This window comes from Cinclus cinclus, chromosome 19 (assembly GCF_963662255.1).
Source record: "Cinclus cinclus chromosome 19, bCinCin1.1, whole genome shotgun sequence".
NCBI lineage: Eukaryota > Metazoa > Chordata > Aves > Passeriformes > Cinclidae > Cinclus > Cinclus cinclus.
Genome location: NC_085064.1, coordinates 4,061,590 through 4,075,470, shown reverse-complemented (window position 1 = coordinate 4,075,470; position 13,881 = coordinate 4,061,590). Strand labels below are relative to the sequence as shown.

General features: G+C 47.6%; 3 protein-coding genes and 4 non-coding genes across 10 annotated transcripts; 5 read left to right on the top strand and 2 right to left on the bottom strand.

Annotated features, from left to right (window-relative positions):
* Nucleotides 1–609: 609 nt before the first annotated feature.
* SURF6 (surfeit 6) lies at nucleotides 610–3,323 on the bottom strand. The gene is made up of 4 exons (XM_062505870.1): nucleotides 3,168–3,323; nucleotides 2,574–2,786; nucleotides 1,899–1,990; nucleotides 610–1,439 (listed from the first exon to the last, which is right to left on the bottom strand). The coding sequence occupies exons 1-4, from the start codon at nucleotides 3,259–3,261 to the stop codon at nucleotides 768–770; spliced, it is 1,071 nt and encodes a 356-aa protein (XP_062361854.1). The 5' UTR covers nucleotides 3,262–3,323; the 3' UTR covers nucleotides 610–767.
* A 431-nt stretch (nucleotides 3,324–3,754) lies between these two features.
* On the bottom strand, nucleotides 3,755–9,821 carry MED22 (mediator complex subunit 22). 3 transcript variants are annotated; one of them, XM_062505873.1, is made up of 4 exons: nucleotides 9,686–9,821; nucleotides 9,213–9,293; nucleotides 8,736–8,944; nucleotides 3,755–5,199 (listed from the first exon to the last, which is right to left on the bottom strand). In XM_062505873.1, exons 1-4 carry the CDS (start codon nucleotides 9,806–9,808, stop codon nucleotides 5,001–5,003), a joined length of 612 nt encoding a protein of 203 aa, XP_062361857.1. In that variant the 5' UTR covers nucleotides 9,809–9,821; the 3' UTR covers nucleotides 3,755–5,000. The 3 variants fall into 3 exon arrangements, with proteins under 3 accessions (XP_062361857.1, XP_062361859.1, XP_062361858.1); XM_062505875.1 differs by having other exon boundaries at nucleotides 3,755–4,440; XM_062505874.1 differs by having other exon boundaries at nucleotides 4,990–5,193.
* Nucleotides 9,822–9,879: 58 nt separating this feature from the next.
* Nucleotides 9,880–13,772, top strand: RPL7A (ribosomal protein L7a). Of its 2 annotated transcripts, XM_062505872.1 has the most exons (8): nucleotides 9,880–9,931; nucleotides 10,472–10,592; nucleotides 10,841–10,990; nucleotides 11,744–11,884; nucleotides 12,221–12,300; nucleotides 12,610–12,740; nucleotides 13,096–13,165; nucleotides 13,614–13,772. In XM_062505872.1, the coding sequence occupies exons 1-8, from the start codon at nucleotides 9,929–9,931 to the stop codon at nucleotides 13,716–13,718; spliced, it is 801 nt and encodes a 266-aa protein (XP_062361856.1). In that variant the 5' UTR covers nucleotides 9,880–9,928; the 3' UTR covers nucleotides 13,719–13,772. The 2 variants fall into 2 exon arrangements, with proteins under 2 accessions (XP_062361856.1, XP_062361855.1); XM_062505871.1 differs by lacking the exon at nucleotides 9,880–9,931 and having other exon boundaries at nucleotides 11,730–11,884.
* Nucleotides 10,698–10,770, top strand: LOC134051887 (small nucleolar RNA SNORD24). Its single transcript, XR_009933821.1, has one exon. It is a non-coding gene; the product is annotated as a small nucleolar RNA SNORD24 (small nucleolar RNA).
* LOC134051888 (small nucleolar RNA SNORD24) lies at nucleotides 11,607–11,671 on the top strand. The gene has a single exon (XR_009933822.1). It is a non-coding gene; the product is annotated as a small nucleolar RNA SNORD24 (small nucleolar RNA).
* On the top strand, nucleotides 11,989–12,066 carry LOC134051886 (small nucleolar RNA SNORD36). Its single transcript, XR_009933820.1, has one exon. It is a non-coding gene; the product is annotated as a small nucleolar RNA SNORD36 (small nucleolar RNA).
* Nucleotides 12,462–12,535, top strand: LOC134051881 (small nucleolar RNA SNORD36). Its single transcript, XR_009933815.1, has one exon. It is a non-coding gene; the product is annotated as a small nucleolar RNA SNORD36 (small nucleolar RNA).
* Nucleotides 13,773–13,881: the final 109 nt, after the last annotated feature.

Below are 13,881 nucleotides of genomic sequence, written 5' to 3'. Positions count from 1 at the left end.
TGAACAGCACTGCCTAAAACTGAAAATTGGGAGGGAGAACAAATGTATCCAAGATGTGCTCTCCTTTCCAAAGGTATCACCCAAGTTCATATTAAGTAAAGGTGTGGGTATGGGTAATGCAAATGAGACTCATAGTACTGCAAACTTAATCAGCATATGCAGCTTGGTAATGAGGATGCCATGGCAGGAGCAAACAGAGCTCTGACTGCAAGATTGAATCAACTCTGGCTGACGGGAAACAAGATTTTATTAAGTTGAAATGTAAAGTTTGTCTATGTGATGGTTAACTAGATAACTGTAGTAAAATATTACCAGACTTCCTATAAATGGTATATAATCACAGGTAGTGCCCAGTAAAAAATGGATACTAATCACCACTCTGTGTCCCCATCTCTCTCTTATCATCAGTATAAAGGTTTTACAATACCTGCAGTATCTTTGTGTTGAGGTGAATCCCATGTTTGGTCTTTTTGCCTTTTTGTTTCCTCTCCCCCATTCCCAGTGGATGTAAAGAAGACACTGTGCTGCCCATCAGAGGAAGTGACAGCAACTGACATATCCCCTTCAGAAACATAATTCCTATTAGAAAACAGCCAGAAGGTGTTTCTTTAGAAATCTTTATTAACAAACATACAACTGTTTTTTTAGTATGATGAGGCTGGGAAGCTGTGGCAGTGCATGTCCCACAGCCTGGGACAGTGACACAGCCGTGTGTGACAGACAGGCACCCACCCTGGAACCCCAAAGCCAGGAGAGCTGCCTCGCTCTCACTTTAACCCAGCTTTTTTCAAGTCCTCTGGCAAAACCCGGCCCTTCTTCCGAGCCCTGGCTTTCTTCTTCTCTATCCTTTCCTTCTTTTTCTTCTGGATGTTCTTGTGGCGCTTGTCCTGCCGCTGCTGCATCTTTTCCACCACCCTCACAGTCCGTTGTTCCCACTGCCTCTTGCGCTGGGCTTTCCGCTTCTCCTTGCGCTTCAGGGCCTCCTTCAGACGCTCCTCGTCGTCACGGATCTTCACCCCTTCCGCCTTGTAGAGGGCATTTGTCCACTTTATCTTGGTCTCCAGCTCCTGAGCTTTCTTCTCGTCCTTCTCCTTGAGCTCCTCCAGTTTATTCTTCCTGGTCTCCAGCCTGCTCAGCAGCTGCTTGTAGTTCTTGCCTGTCAGAGGAGTGATATTGCCTTTCACCGCTTTCCTCTTCTCTTTCTTCTTCTGGATCTTGTTCAACTCATTTTCTTCATGAACTTCAACCCTGTTGAAGACAATCTCAGCTTTGCTCTCCTCCTTTTTGTTTTCTGGCTCTGCTGGTACCTCCTCAGTTTCTTTCTTCTCCATTTTTGCCTTCATCTTCAACTCCTTTCGTCGTCGTTTCCTTCTCTCTCTCTCATACTTCCTTCGCTGCCTCTTCTCCAGGACTGCAGGGGTTAACTCTTTGGTATTATCCTAAGGAGAGGATGGACATGAATGAGAAGCCTTAAAGGATTAAAGCAGAAGTAAAAGTGGGCTGTCCCCAAGTTCCTGATTTCAAACTCCCCCTAAGAAGCACTACCCTTGATGTGAAGCGGTGACTCAGCTGTTAAGAGACACTAAACACAGTAACAACGTTTCAAATCTTTGCTTTTCCTCAACAGCTTGTAGATGTTACCTTTCAGCCTCCCACTATTCTGCTTTTTCCTAAAAATCACCAAAGGCACATTCTCCTTGAAGCTGACCCCATCTTTTCTCACAGGTTTTCCCCAGAACATATACAGGTCACTGGCAATACCTACAGGCAATTCCTTATGAGATGGAACCAGCTCAAACCCTAAGCCTGTGAGATCCTGTCCCCACACACCCTGGGAGGCTGGGGAGAATTTCCAGTTCATAAACACACATGTGGATACACATTCAGAACTCCCATACCTGTCCAGAAGCCTTTTTAATCTTCTCGTGGAGTCTCTGACGCAACAGACTGATTGCAGAAACAGAAGGGGAATTCAGTTCACTTTTGCTTCCTGAAAATTAGAGGGAGAAAAATAAAAATACTTAAAAACCAGCACCAGCTGAACAGCAGCACTTCCTCTGGCTATGGGAAAAACTCTGGGAATTCTTTAGAAGCTGTGAATGGAACGGAAAATCCAAACAAACCCAGCTTTCTATTTCATTGGTTTCTTTAGAATTTCTCCTTTTATCATTCAACACTGCCAGCAGTGGCCTGGCATGCCCTGGGGTTGCCTGGCAAGCCAAAGACAAGTACCAAGCTTGTGGAACAGAGAGGCTCAGGACATCTTTTCTCTGGCTTTTCACTGTCATAAAGGAAAGCTGAGCTGGCAGGGCAGGGATTGTATCCACGTGTAATTCCCAAAGCTACTCACATGCACAAAACCTCTGCAGTTCAGTGAAGCACCACTTCCAGAGAGCCACCCAGTGGTGATGGCACAAATTCCTGTCCATAGGCAAAAGCTTCTGGGCCACATGAAATAAGCAAAGATGTTCTCAATTCAGGCTTTCCAAACTAGACTTGTGTGAAGCAAGTGAAATGCAGCCAGCTCAGCCCAGATCACTTTAATCTGACCATAGCAAAGCTGGAATTCTTACCTGTAGCCAAGCTCTCCTTTCTGTTCTGTGTACCATCCTGTAGAGATGATTTGCTGGCTTGAGGGGCTGCTTTCTGTCCTGGAGTGGGTTTACTGGTGTTAGAAACCACTTGTTTGGCTGAAGGAGCATTCTTTTCAGTTTGCTTCCTGGGCTTCTTTTTTTTCTGTTTCTTGACCTGTCTACCAGCATCCTCGGGCTGGCCTGGCTTAGACACTAGAAGGTAAAAACAAATTACAAAAAAGAGAACAATGCTATATTCCCACTCATAACATTCAGTTATTAATGACGACTAAAGTTTCAGCATTGCAATGGCATATCATAATGTTCAAGATTTATATGTTTTAAGATTTATTTAATAGACCAAACATCCTCGCACACTTCCATAAAATCCCAGCACTCCACATCCCTCACCACAGCGAATGGAGACTTCCAGGGCTCCCAGTACAATGTGTACAACGTGTTCAGGACATCCGTGTTTTAGCAGATTGGTTTTTTGTTATAAACCGGCACAACCGCGGGCCAAGCACCCGGTGGGTGCGTTCAGCCTCCCACAAACCGGCCGGACAGGACAGAACCGAAGAACATTTCCAGTACCAAATTTCCTCTTCCGAGATTCCGGGGCGTGCTGCACGCCGGCTCTCCTGGCCAAGCCCTGCAGGTAGGAGTCCTGGGCGGCCAGGCTGGCCATTGCCGGGTCCCGGAGGTGCAGTCCCCTCCCCGGGGGCAGCCTGGGGACCGCGGTGCCCTCCTCGTGGAGCTCCCGGCAGGAAGTGATGGGTGAGACGCGCCGGCCGGGAAGTGACGGCAGCGCCGGGCCCGGAGCCGGAGCCGGAGCCGCCCCCGCCGGGGCTACCGCGGGCCCGGCGCGGCCAGCGCGGACCGAGCGTGTCCGTCAGCCACGCCAGCGATGCTCGGGCTTCTCCTGGGGGGCTGCCAACCCCGTTCTTTCCAGATACCTTCCCGGAGCCCCGCAGGTAGCCCCCGGTTCGCCTCCGCCGCAGCTCCCAAATCGTCCTTTGCCAAACCTCCCTTTACTGGAGGATAAAACCGGACTTCCCCCAGCACCGGGGTGAGGTGCCCAGAACAAGGACGAGTTTCGTGATGGTTCCTGCAGCCCCTGTATGGGACCAGCTGCAGGGAGCGGGGTTTGCTTCACAGCCTGCAGGATAATGCTCATCCCCTGGCAGGAGCACGCTCGTGTTGTGACACTTTCACAGAGCCTCGTGGCTGAAAACACACGCCTTAAAAATTATACAAAACAGTCAGTTTTATTAAGTCACCTAATTACAAAAATAAACGGATGGAAGAAAAAGAAACAAAAAAATAGCAAAATTCACATCCTAAGAAATGACACATTACAGCAGAAAGCTGGGAAGTTCAGCTCAGTTGTTGGAATGCACGAGTGGCTCTGTGGTGCTCGTGACACCGAGCTGTGGTGACACTGATCAGCTCAGTGGCATCTCCCCTTCAGCTGCACAGCTCAAGCCAAGGCAGAGCCACCACCAAAGGAAAGGACAGAAAATGTGCTGAGCTGCTGAACAGCAGCAGACCAAGCACCAAATGTGTTTCTTTGGAAGGAAATGGAGAGTAACTTGAGTATCCCCCACTGATCTCAAGGTTTTTTTCATTAGACAAAACTAAAAGCCAACATAAACAGTGGCTCCATGTTAGCTCAGACGATATTAACAGGAATTTCTGTGTAAACATTGAGGAAGAAATCAACTGACTAAAGCACTAAAGCATGACACTGCTTCTCTTCGTGGCTTTGAGCAAGTGGCATCACTGACCCCTCAGTCTGATCCCTGTTTGCCTGTTCTTCTTCCAATGGGGGAGCACTGCTCTTCCATGAGGGTCTCGTGGGATCCTCCTTCCAAATCAAAAGTTCAAGTTTGTAAAGCATTTTGACAGTGAAGACAGTGTGTAAAAATAATATAAGTCTCTTTACAGTAGACCAGAGGTTGTCAGATGCCATCCTGAGAGAGCTTTAAAGCAGCCAGAATGTCAAGAACCTTGGGAAGCAGAGTAAAAACCCCCAATATGCTCACTGCCCCCACATTTGGCTCAAGTTTATCCCAAAGAAATTCAGCTCCCAACACTCACATGGAAACAAACTGGACTTCTAATGAACTCTACACGTAACTACCACGTTAAAGCAAACCTGACTCTAATTTGTTATAACGAGATTCACTTTGTGCCTACATATCTCTATCTCTTAAGGGACAGGAACACTCCTGGCAAGGTCCTGGCGTGGAGGAAGCACTGCAGCCGTGCAGGGAGCAGAATTCTGCCAGCACAGCTCCAGTGCCTCCTCCCGACAGCAGGAGCCGCTTGCTCAGCACAGCAGGAGGAAGACTTCCAGCAGCGCGGTGCCGCGGCAGGGCCATCCCCGCACCAAGCACACCCGGCAGCAGCGGATCCCGATCCTCTTCAGGAATGCTCGGCGGGGCCCGCCCCGTGCCCGTTCACGTGCGGGTGCGACGGGGTGGAACTCTGCGAGGTGGCAACGCTCTGCTCTGCTGTGGCGGCTGCCAGAGGCATCGAGAGGCTCTCCGGGGACAGCGTGGCGAAGTCTTGTCTCCAGTAGGCTTCGCACAGTGGGAGATCATTGCTGTCACACAGACTGTAGCTTTCCAGAACAAACAACCCCAGTGAGGAGAGAGCAGGTGTGGTGACAGAGGAGGGGAGGGATGGAAAGGGTGGAGGGAGCAAGACAGAAGCAAAGCATTAAGAAAATGGCAAAAAAAAATGCTGGATATAAGGTTTGTGTTCATGAAATCATCCTAAATTGTGGAGCATTTGCCTTCCCTAAGACATCCCCCCTAGGGGCTGGTCCTAAAACTTCTTGGACCTGGGGAGGATTGGGGCAATTTCAGAGAAAGAAGTGGTTACAAAATGAAACAGAGGCTCAATTCTAACCCAGACACTTCAGGTCTCTGAAAAGATCTGAGCTGAAGTCCAGGTACCCCCAAATATGCCAGTTCTGATGAGTGAGACATGGACCTTACCCACAATTATTTTACTCGGAGTTAGACTGCAACCTATGTGAGGAAAAAACAGAAATCCTGCTCTAAATTCTAAACAAAAAAAAAAAAAAACACAAAAAGCCCACAAACCCCCCCCAAAAAACAAACAAAAAAACCCCCAAACAAACAAACAAACAGACAAAAAACCCCAAAACAAAAACAACCCAAAACCTGCCACAATTGTTTTAGGGCCTGTCCCTGTCACAATAAAGAAGAACCCTATTTGCACTCCTGACCTTTCAAAAAAGTGCTCCACAGGTAGGTTTGGGTCTTCAATTGAAGCTTCCCAGTTTGATTATAAAGTACTGACAGCTCCTGCCTTTTCCCAAGGAGCCTGAGCTAACAATGCCTCTAAAAGCAGCTGGCTGGATTCCAACACTGCATGAACCAGCAGTGTGGGAAAACAAGGTTTTTAAACAACTGGATAATTCTTGCCCACACTCTGAGGAAAATATAATGTGGAAGGGCCAAAACTAAAAAGAAACATGGAAAGAACTGGAACAAAACCAACACAAATCCCAGAGAGAAGGAGCTGCACACATGAGACACCCAAGACAAAGTGAGTGCTGGAACAGAAAGCAGCTTGCATTCAGAGAAAAACAAACCCAATGGGTCAAGTGATTTTGTTGTTGCAGCTTTATTTACATTTGTAATGTATGGACTGATGCTTAGGGAAATATTTTAAGTATAGAAATATGAGACAGTTCATATTGCACAAACATGAAACGTGAGATTTAACCCCACACTCAAGACAGCTCCTGTGATCTCAGAGGAGGGAGCAATGGAACACAAATGCAGGTCTGGGGGTTAGGATGAGAGAAGGCAAGCTGGACTTGCAGTTACCACTTTGAGGAACAAGCACACAAAGCACTAGGTGCAAGCTGAGCTCTTTTCTGGCAGCATCACCCAGCTAGCTTTGCAGGAGAAGTAAGACAGTGGATGCAGGTTTTGTATCTGGGGCTTCTGTAAAATCCCTTGGAAGATCAGCTCACAACACAGTGGAGCTGGGTTCAATTAAAAAGACCATCAGGACTGAACCAGAACTACAACTCCTGTTCTGTCACAGAGCTCAGTCCACGATTTCCCAGGAGAATCTGACCACAGTGGCAGGGGAGTTGCTAACCACATTTCAGCTGTGTCAGAAGCATGACTGCTTCTCTTGCTGCTCCAGTTAGAACAGTTCCAGAGTCTAAGTTCTACCTGTCAGCTAACACTTCTCAAAAGCCAGGAGCACTGGTCAGCCTGCTGCCCTGTCCTGGGAAGGCTCCTCAGTGCATGGAAGGGACTTCACTACTCCCCTGAGGCACCCAGCCAGTCTGAGTGCAGAGGGACAGCTCCAGAAAACTACTTGACCCCAGGGCAGGAAAGCAAAGGGTCCTTCAGGACAATCTTTTCGGGTTTAGTTTCAAGGACCTGCTTTTGGGTCTCATCAAAAGTCCCATGTGCATATAAAAAGCCTGGCAAACACCTGACCCTACAACAGAAGGGGATTCCCAGGACAGCAAGGAACTCCCCTTTGGGGGCAAACAGGCTGTTGTGCTGACAGCCACTGAAACATGGCTGTGACATAACAGAAACCCTTTCCCCCACATTAGACAATAAGATTTCATTAAAAATATTGTCATATTCTAATTATAAAAGGACTTTGAATAAAACACTGTTTCTATATTTACAGACACATTTCTTTGGTGCAGAAAAAGACAGGAAAGAGCACAGGAAGGGAGGAAGCGCTAAAAGCCAATGACCAAGTGCTACACGATAACAAAGTGTCAGATCACAGCTCTGCAGAGTTGCCAGGCTTCCTCACCTCATGACCCATAAGAAAGAGCAGGAAGGCAAATCCATCTGATGTACACCAACATTTGTGCTCCCATGTTAGTTCTGTCAGCAAGGGTTGCTTTGTGTGGCACTTGGGGCCAGGCAGGTGAACAGACCATGCCAGCATGGCCAGAACCCCTCAGCCCAAAAGTGAGAGTGACCAGCACACAGTGGTGGCAGTCTGGGGACAGGGTGGCACATGTGGGCCGCTGTCATCCCTTTGGATAAGCTCACTGCTATGCCATGGACCTATCAGCACCTGCACAGATGCTTGGGTTTGTGATCATCACAACCTCCTCAAAAAACTGAATAAAGTTTGAAAAATGACTTTAAATTTTTACCTCTAAGCTGTGTCATATTATTATCTTCTTACTCTTAAAATACACATATTACTCATAAACAATGGCCTTATTTTCAAAGATATTCAGCAATTTAGTTGATTTAGCTGGGGCTATAGGCATTCAGCATTCTTAGAAAAAAGGAAAAGACAAATATAGAAAACCTGGTCAGTAAAATTTTAAGTAAGATTTTTAGAAGTTAAATGTTTGTTTAAAAATCCTAGAATTATTGCACTGACTTCACTTAGCTTGGAAAGTGCAACCAAAATAACCAAGTTTACATTTGTTTTTTTCTGCTTTAATTTACTGCATCATTAACTAGAAGTGCTGGAGTGCATGACAAAAAAAAATAAAGTGTCTGAATTCTCAAAAATATTTGCTAAATAAGAGACTTTCAAAAATACTAAAAATCCCACAAACAAATCAGTAATAAGTAATTCCTTAGAAAATCCTATCACAATACTTCATAATTCAATGAAACTGAGAAGTCTGTTTGCTCCTTGCAAATGTTGACCCCAGCAGGCCTGGAGGCAGCTGGGGGCAGTGGACTGTGAAGGAAAAGGCACAATGTGTGACTAGGTCACTTGTGAAAGGAGTCACCATGAAGGTGAGGTGGCATCAGAACCCAGCTCAGCATGCTGGTCTCTGTAGGGAGAGAGCCAGAGGCTCCTTCAAAGGGATTTCCCCCAGGGAAATTCATCTTCTTTTCTAATGATTACAACAAGAAGCCTAAGGAAATTACCTACCAAACCTGGGATGCTATTAACACTTCCTTCACCAGGACATTTATACCCTGTAGGCTATCTACAAGGAAAAGGCAGTTGCTTGAGTTGCAGAAAAAGAGTTTGACCTAATTAAAAGTAGGACTGAAAATTTTTGGGAACATTCTCAACACCAATACTCTATGGGCTGTTTGATGGTCTGGACTAACTACCCCAAAAAGGCCTGGATTTGTAAGGCAGAGTCCACTGCCCTATTTGTACCTGGAAGAGTAATATTCTTCTTCTAGCTCGTACAGGTCAATGGAGATCTCATCCCGCAGTGCAATCAGCTTCTTGTCACACTCCTCCTGCAGGCTCCTCAGCTGCTGGTTGCGCTGGTTGATGGCCTCGTTCACAGAGGGGAAATCATTGAGGATCAAGAACTGCTTCAGGTCAGACACAAGTTTCATCAAGGACTCACCAGCTCGGACCTTGTAGCAGTGAGAAAAATCACACATCAGAACAAGGCTTTTGCTCCAAGATCTCCCAAGCTGCTCCTTCAGCTCAAACTTTGGATAAAAACTCCCACAATACACGAGGGGGATTCTGACAGAATTCTGACCCAGCCTTCTCCAGCCATCCCAAGCATGAAGTTTCTCTCCTGGCAGCAGTCCTTGGGAGTGATATAAAGATCCAAAGATGAACCCAAGAGCCCCTGCAGGATGTGCTGCCCACAGGTTTGAGCATATTGCTACTCACAATATTTGCAGCTCTGACGTGCATCTCGTAGTTATCTTGCTCACCCTGGGTTGCTCGAGAGACCTGAGTTTCATCCTCGATCTGAAGAAAAAAGTACACAAATCCACCTCTACATATTTAATATTCCAATAGACAATAACTATGTTATAAGGTATAATGTATGGGAATATATTTGTGGGTACGTATGTGGATTTCCTATATATGGGAAATGAGATCACACATTACATATGTGAAATTCACGTCTGCGTGTGAATTACAGCTCAATTCACATAGCGTTCAAGGCCAGGTTGAGCGGGGCTGCCCATGGCAGGGGGTGGAACGAGACGATCTTTAAGGTCCCTTTAAAGTCTTTAACTTTCGGGGATTCTACGAAAGGTCCTCCCCTCCCACCCCCTTCTTCCACGCATGCCCCCGCCCTTCCCCGCTTAGCAGCCGGGTTGCTCCCGCGGGGCTCCCGGCCAGCTCAGGCCCACCTTGGCCGTCTTGATGATCTCGGTGAAGTTATCCATGATGGATTTGACATCGTCCTTGAGGCGCTTGTTGTAGGACTGCAGCAGGGTCTCCTTGCTCTGGGGCAGCACCCGGGGCTGCGCCATGGCCGCGCCCTCCCCTCACGGACCCGACCCCGTCCCGCCCTCCCGCGCTCTCGCGAGACCTCGCGCGCCGTAGATATCTCCCGGCAGGCATCGCTCCGCCTTTCTCTCCCACCGTCCAAGATGGTGAGTGATGGCGGCGGCGCTGGAGGGGGGGCCGGGGCCATCCGCCGCCATCTGGGGCCGCCCGCCGTCATCCGCTGCCGCCGATGGATTGCGGCAGCGCCGCGAGGGTGGTCGGGTGCTGGGGGAGGCGGTGGAGCGGTGTTTCGTGCCAGATTTGCGGTGATGGGGGAAGGCCGCGTATGGGCCTGTCCGCCCGGGCCCGGAACCTGTGGCTGCCGACGGGTCGGGCAGCCCGGCCAGGCCACGGGGCGTTCCCGGGGTAAGTTGGGTGGTCTGTAACGCGCCGTGGGGGTGTCTCGGCTGCTCTGGGGTGTAGCCGATTAACACGCTCCCTTTAATCCTTTTCTCTTTCGGCGTGGTTTTTAAACCTTGTAAATGTAAAGCGAAGGATTTGCTCTGAGAGAGCAGAGCGAGCATGGGAGGCCGCGAGGCTGATGAAACGCTTGGAGAAATAAATGCCTTTCCAGGGTGGGCTGGTAACTTTTCCAAGCACGTGACTTTTGGAGGCAAAAGAAGGTAGAGTGTGTTTGTTGCTTGCAGCCGAAAGGAAAGAAGGCCAAGGGCAAGAAGGTGGCACCGGCCCCTGCTGTAGTGAAGAAGCAGGAGGCCAAGAAGGTTGTCAATCCCCTCTTTGAGAAGAGGCCCAAGAATTTTGGCATTGGTGAGTAAATGAATATTTGGGATGGTTGCTCCTATGCTTTTTTCCTTGTTCAGTGAATAGATAAAAATCACTGCAGACTTTGTGCAGTGCCATTCTTGTACAAGGTGCAGATGATGTGAAAGAATATTTGCTATCTGAGTGGCCGTGCTGACACATTACCACCAAGATCACTGATGCTCTTGTGCACTTGCCGTGCTACTGCTCTGGATTTGGGGCAGCCCTGAGCTAAAGGCTGTGGGTTTTTTTAGGACAGGATATCCAGCCCAAGCGTGACCTCACTCGGTTTGTGAAATGGCCACGCTACATTCGGCTGCAGCGCCAGAGGTCCATCCTCTACAAACGTCTGAAGGTGCCTCCTGCCATCAACCAGTTCACCCAGGCCTTGGATCGCCAGACAGGTGAGGATGTGCCCCACAAGGTTCTCTGGGCTTGGGTTGTAAATGGGCTGTGCCTCAGAAAAGGGGAAAGAAACCAAAATAAGCCTTAACAAAGGTGAGCTGGGGTGTGTCTTTGGAAGTGTCTTAGGGAGGCTTTAATAGTGACCAGGGTGATACCAAAATCAGTTTGCTGGCTTAAGTCTTGGACTGTTCCTGTGTACTCTGAAGGGGGATTTAGAAAATATTAAAGCTCTATTTACTGAACCAAACCCTGTATTCAATCTTAACTGTGATTTTGTTCTTCTAGCTTGTTTAGAAGTGCCCAGGGTGCTGTAGACAGATTGCTTGAGACATCTGTGGGAGTGCAGGTGTTGGGAGAAAACCAACAGGCTGGCACTGAAGGAAGAGAAGGGATTTAGGGGTCTTCTGTGAATGAGTCTGTACATAAAAACTTTAGACCTGTGTAGAATAGTTTCCTCCTCTTAGATGCTCCTGGCTTTAAAAGAGCCAGTGAATCTCTAACCATAATAGCTGTGGGGGTCCACAGGCATTTCCTCATCCAGACAGTCAAGGAGCTCTCAGTACCATGAGAGGTGCAGGCAAATAGAGGCTTTCATCCTGCTCTTCTCTTGGGTTGTGCAGATGATGATCACTTTTTTTGCTGTGAAAAATGTGATGACAACCACCAAGATCGCTGATGCACCGCAGTATTTTTTTAAAAATAATGCGAAGATTTGCAGGTCATGCAAATAATTAGTAGGTGTTCTCTTGCAGCCACACAGCTTCTGAAGCTGGCACACAAATACAGGCCTGAAAATAAGCAAGAGAAAAAGCAGAGGCTACTGGCTCGTGCTGAACAGAAAGCTGCAGGAAAGGGAGATGCTCCAACCAAGCGGCCACCAGTCCTTCGAGCAGGTAACTTTGTACCTGAGCTGATGGAATATGGCAGTGTGGCACTTGGTGAGAGAGAGAACTGATGGAAGAGCTGGTTCTTCAGCCACACAGCCTTGGACAAGCTATGGCAATGATGTTATGAATTTCTTCACCTGAGCTCAAAGTGAAGAGCAAAACAGACGAGCTTTTTAACCCTGAGCTCTAGCAAATTGTCCATGAAATGTCTTTGTGCCACTGATGTGAGCAGTTTTTGTAACTTCCATAGCAATGCTGTGCTATGGAATCAGAGTTGGCTTGCAAGAAAACTCTGAAAATAGACTTGGAGGAATCAAAGCTTATCTAGAACTTGTTTTTCAGGTATTAATACTGTCACAACTCTGGTGGAGAACAAGAAAGCTCAGCTTGTTGTTATTGCCCATGATGTAGACCCCATTGAGGTGAGCAAGTTACAGGCTACCTGTGTAACTTAGGGTGGGCTCAGAAGTGCTTCTGAGGCGAAAATGGATTTTAGGACAAATTGCGAGAAAAAGAACGCATTAAAAAAATACACATTTACCAGAACTGGGATACTTGTGTGTTGGACAGTGAGGCTGGGCCCTTGCAATGATGTTTTGAATTTCTTCACCTGAACCAGCAGTGAAGAGCAAAACGAGCTTTTTAACACTGAGCAATTGTCCCAGGCCAGGCTGACACCCAGCACAAAGGGCTGTTCTCCCTCAGTTACTCAGCACTCCCTTCCCTTCCAGCTGGTGGTTTTCCTGCCAGCCCTGTGCCGAAAGATGGGGGTTCCCTACTGCATCATCAAGGGCAAAGCCAGGCTGGGCAGGCTGGTCCACAGGAAGACCTGCACCTCCGTGGCCTTCACCCAGGTTAACCCGTAAGTGTTTGGGAGCTCACTTGATTGTCTTGTGGAGAAAGCAGATTGCCCTAAGCACAGGGTCTGGGGCAGGTGGGTGTAGCAAACTTGGGTGTCTCTGAAGTAGTAAAATTTAAAATACCACCTATGTAGTGTCTGATAAAAATGTTGCTATCAAATCTTGAAGGTGCAGATTGTTCTGGTTTACCAAAATGGTGGTTACTCTAAAATCTGAGCAGTGTTAACCCTTTGCAAGTGATGCTTTTGCATAACTTGAAAAATGGGGTTGCCAGTAGAAGCTTTGAAATTCTATGGCAAAATATTTATGGAAAATGTTATATCCAGGCTCTAAAGGAACTAAAACTGTCATCAACAGGGAGGATAAAGGAGCCCTTGCAAAGCTGGTGGAGGCTGTCAAGACCAACTACAATGACAGATATGATGAGGTAGGATTCTCTGTGCTGCTGGCCTTGTCTTTTTACACTTTTAACATTCCCAGAAGGGAGAAATGGGACATTGTGACATCAGTTTATACTTGTGTTATACCTGGGTTTTCTTACAGTGTACTCAGATCCTTTACCTGAGGATGGGGTAAAATGTGAAAGCTGTCACCAGGTTAGAAGTAAACAGCAACACTAGGGCAAGGATTGTAGAGAGGGCAACACCTTCTGCTACCTAAACTCCATACCCCAAATCCATCACTTACAGGATAGCTGAATCCAACATCCCTCATTGGGAAAGATTTTAAGCTTTTCTCTTTGCTGCCCCAGATGCAGTGCAGTGCTTGAAATGTGCAGGACTTCCTAGTTGAGGGAACTCTTCCCCTTGTGCAGAATTGAGTGACACAGTAAGAGATGCAATGAGGTTTCTTAACCTGTTCTCCCTTCCTTGCAGATCCGTCGTCACTGGGGCGGGAATGTCCTGGGACCAAAATCAGTGGCTCGTATTGCAAAGCTGGAAAAAGCAAAGGCTAAAGAACTGGCTACAAAGCTGGGCTGAAGATGTACTGCATTGCACCGTGTTTTCTGTACATAATAAACCCCAGCTGTTTCAGTGGTCTCTGTTCATGGCAGTGTTCTAGGCAGGGAGTAGCACAGTGGAATTGCTGTACTTCTGTGCCTTCCATTCAGTGACACAATAGTGCTGGGTAAAACCAGCTGCA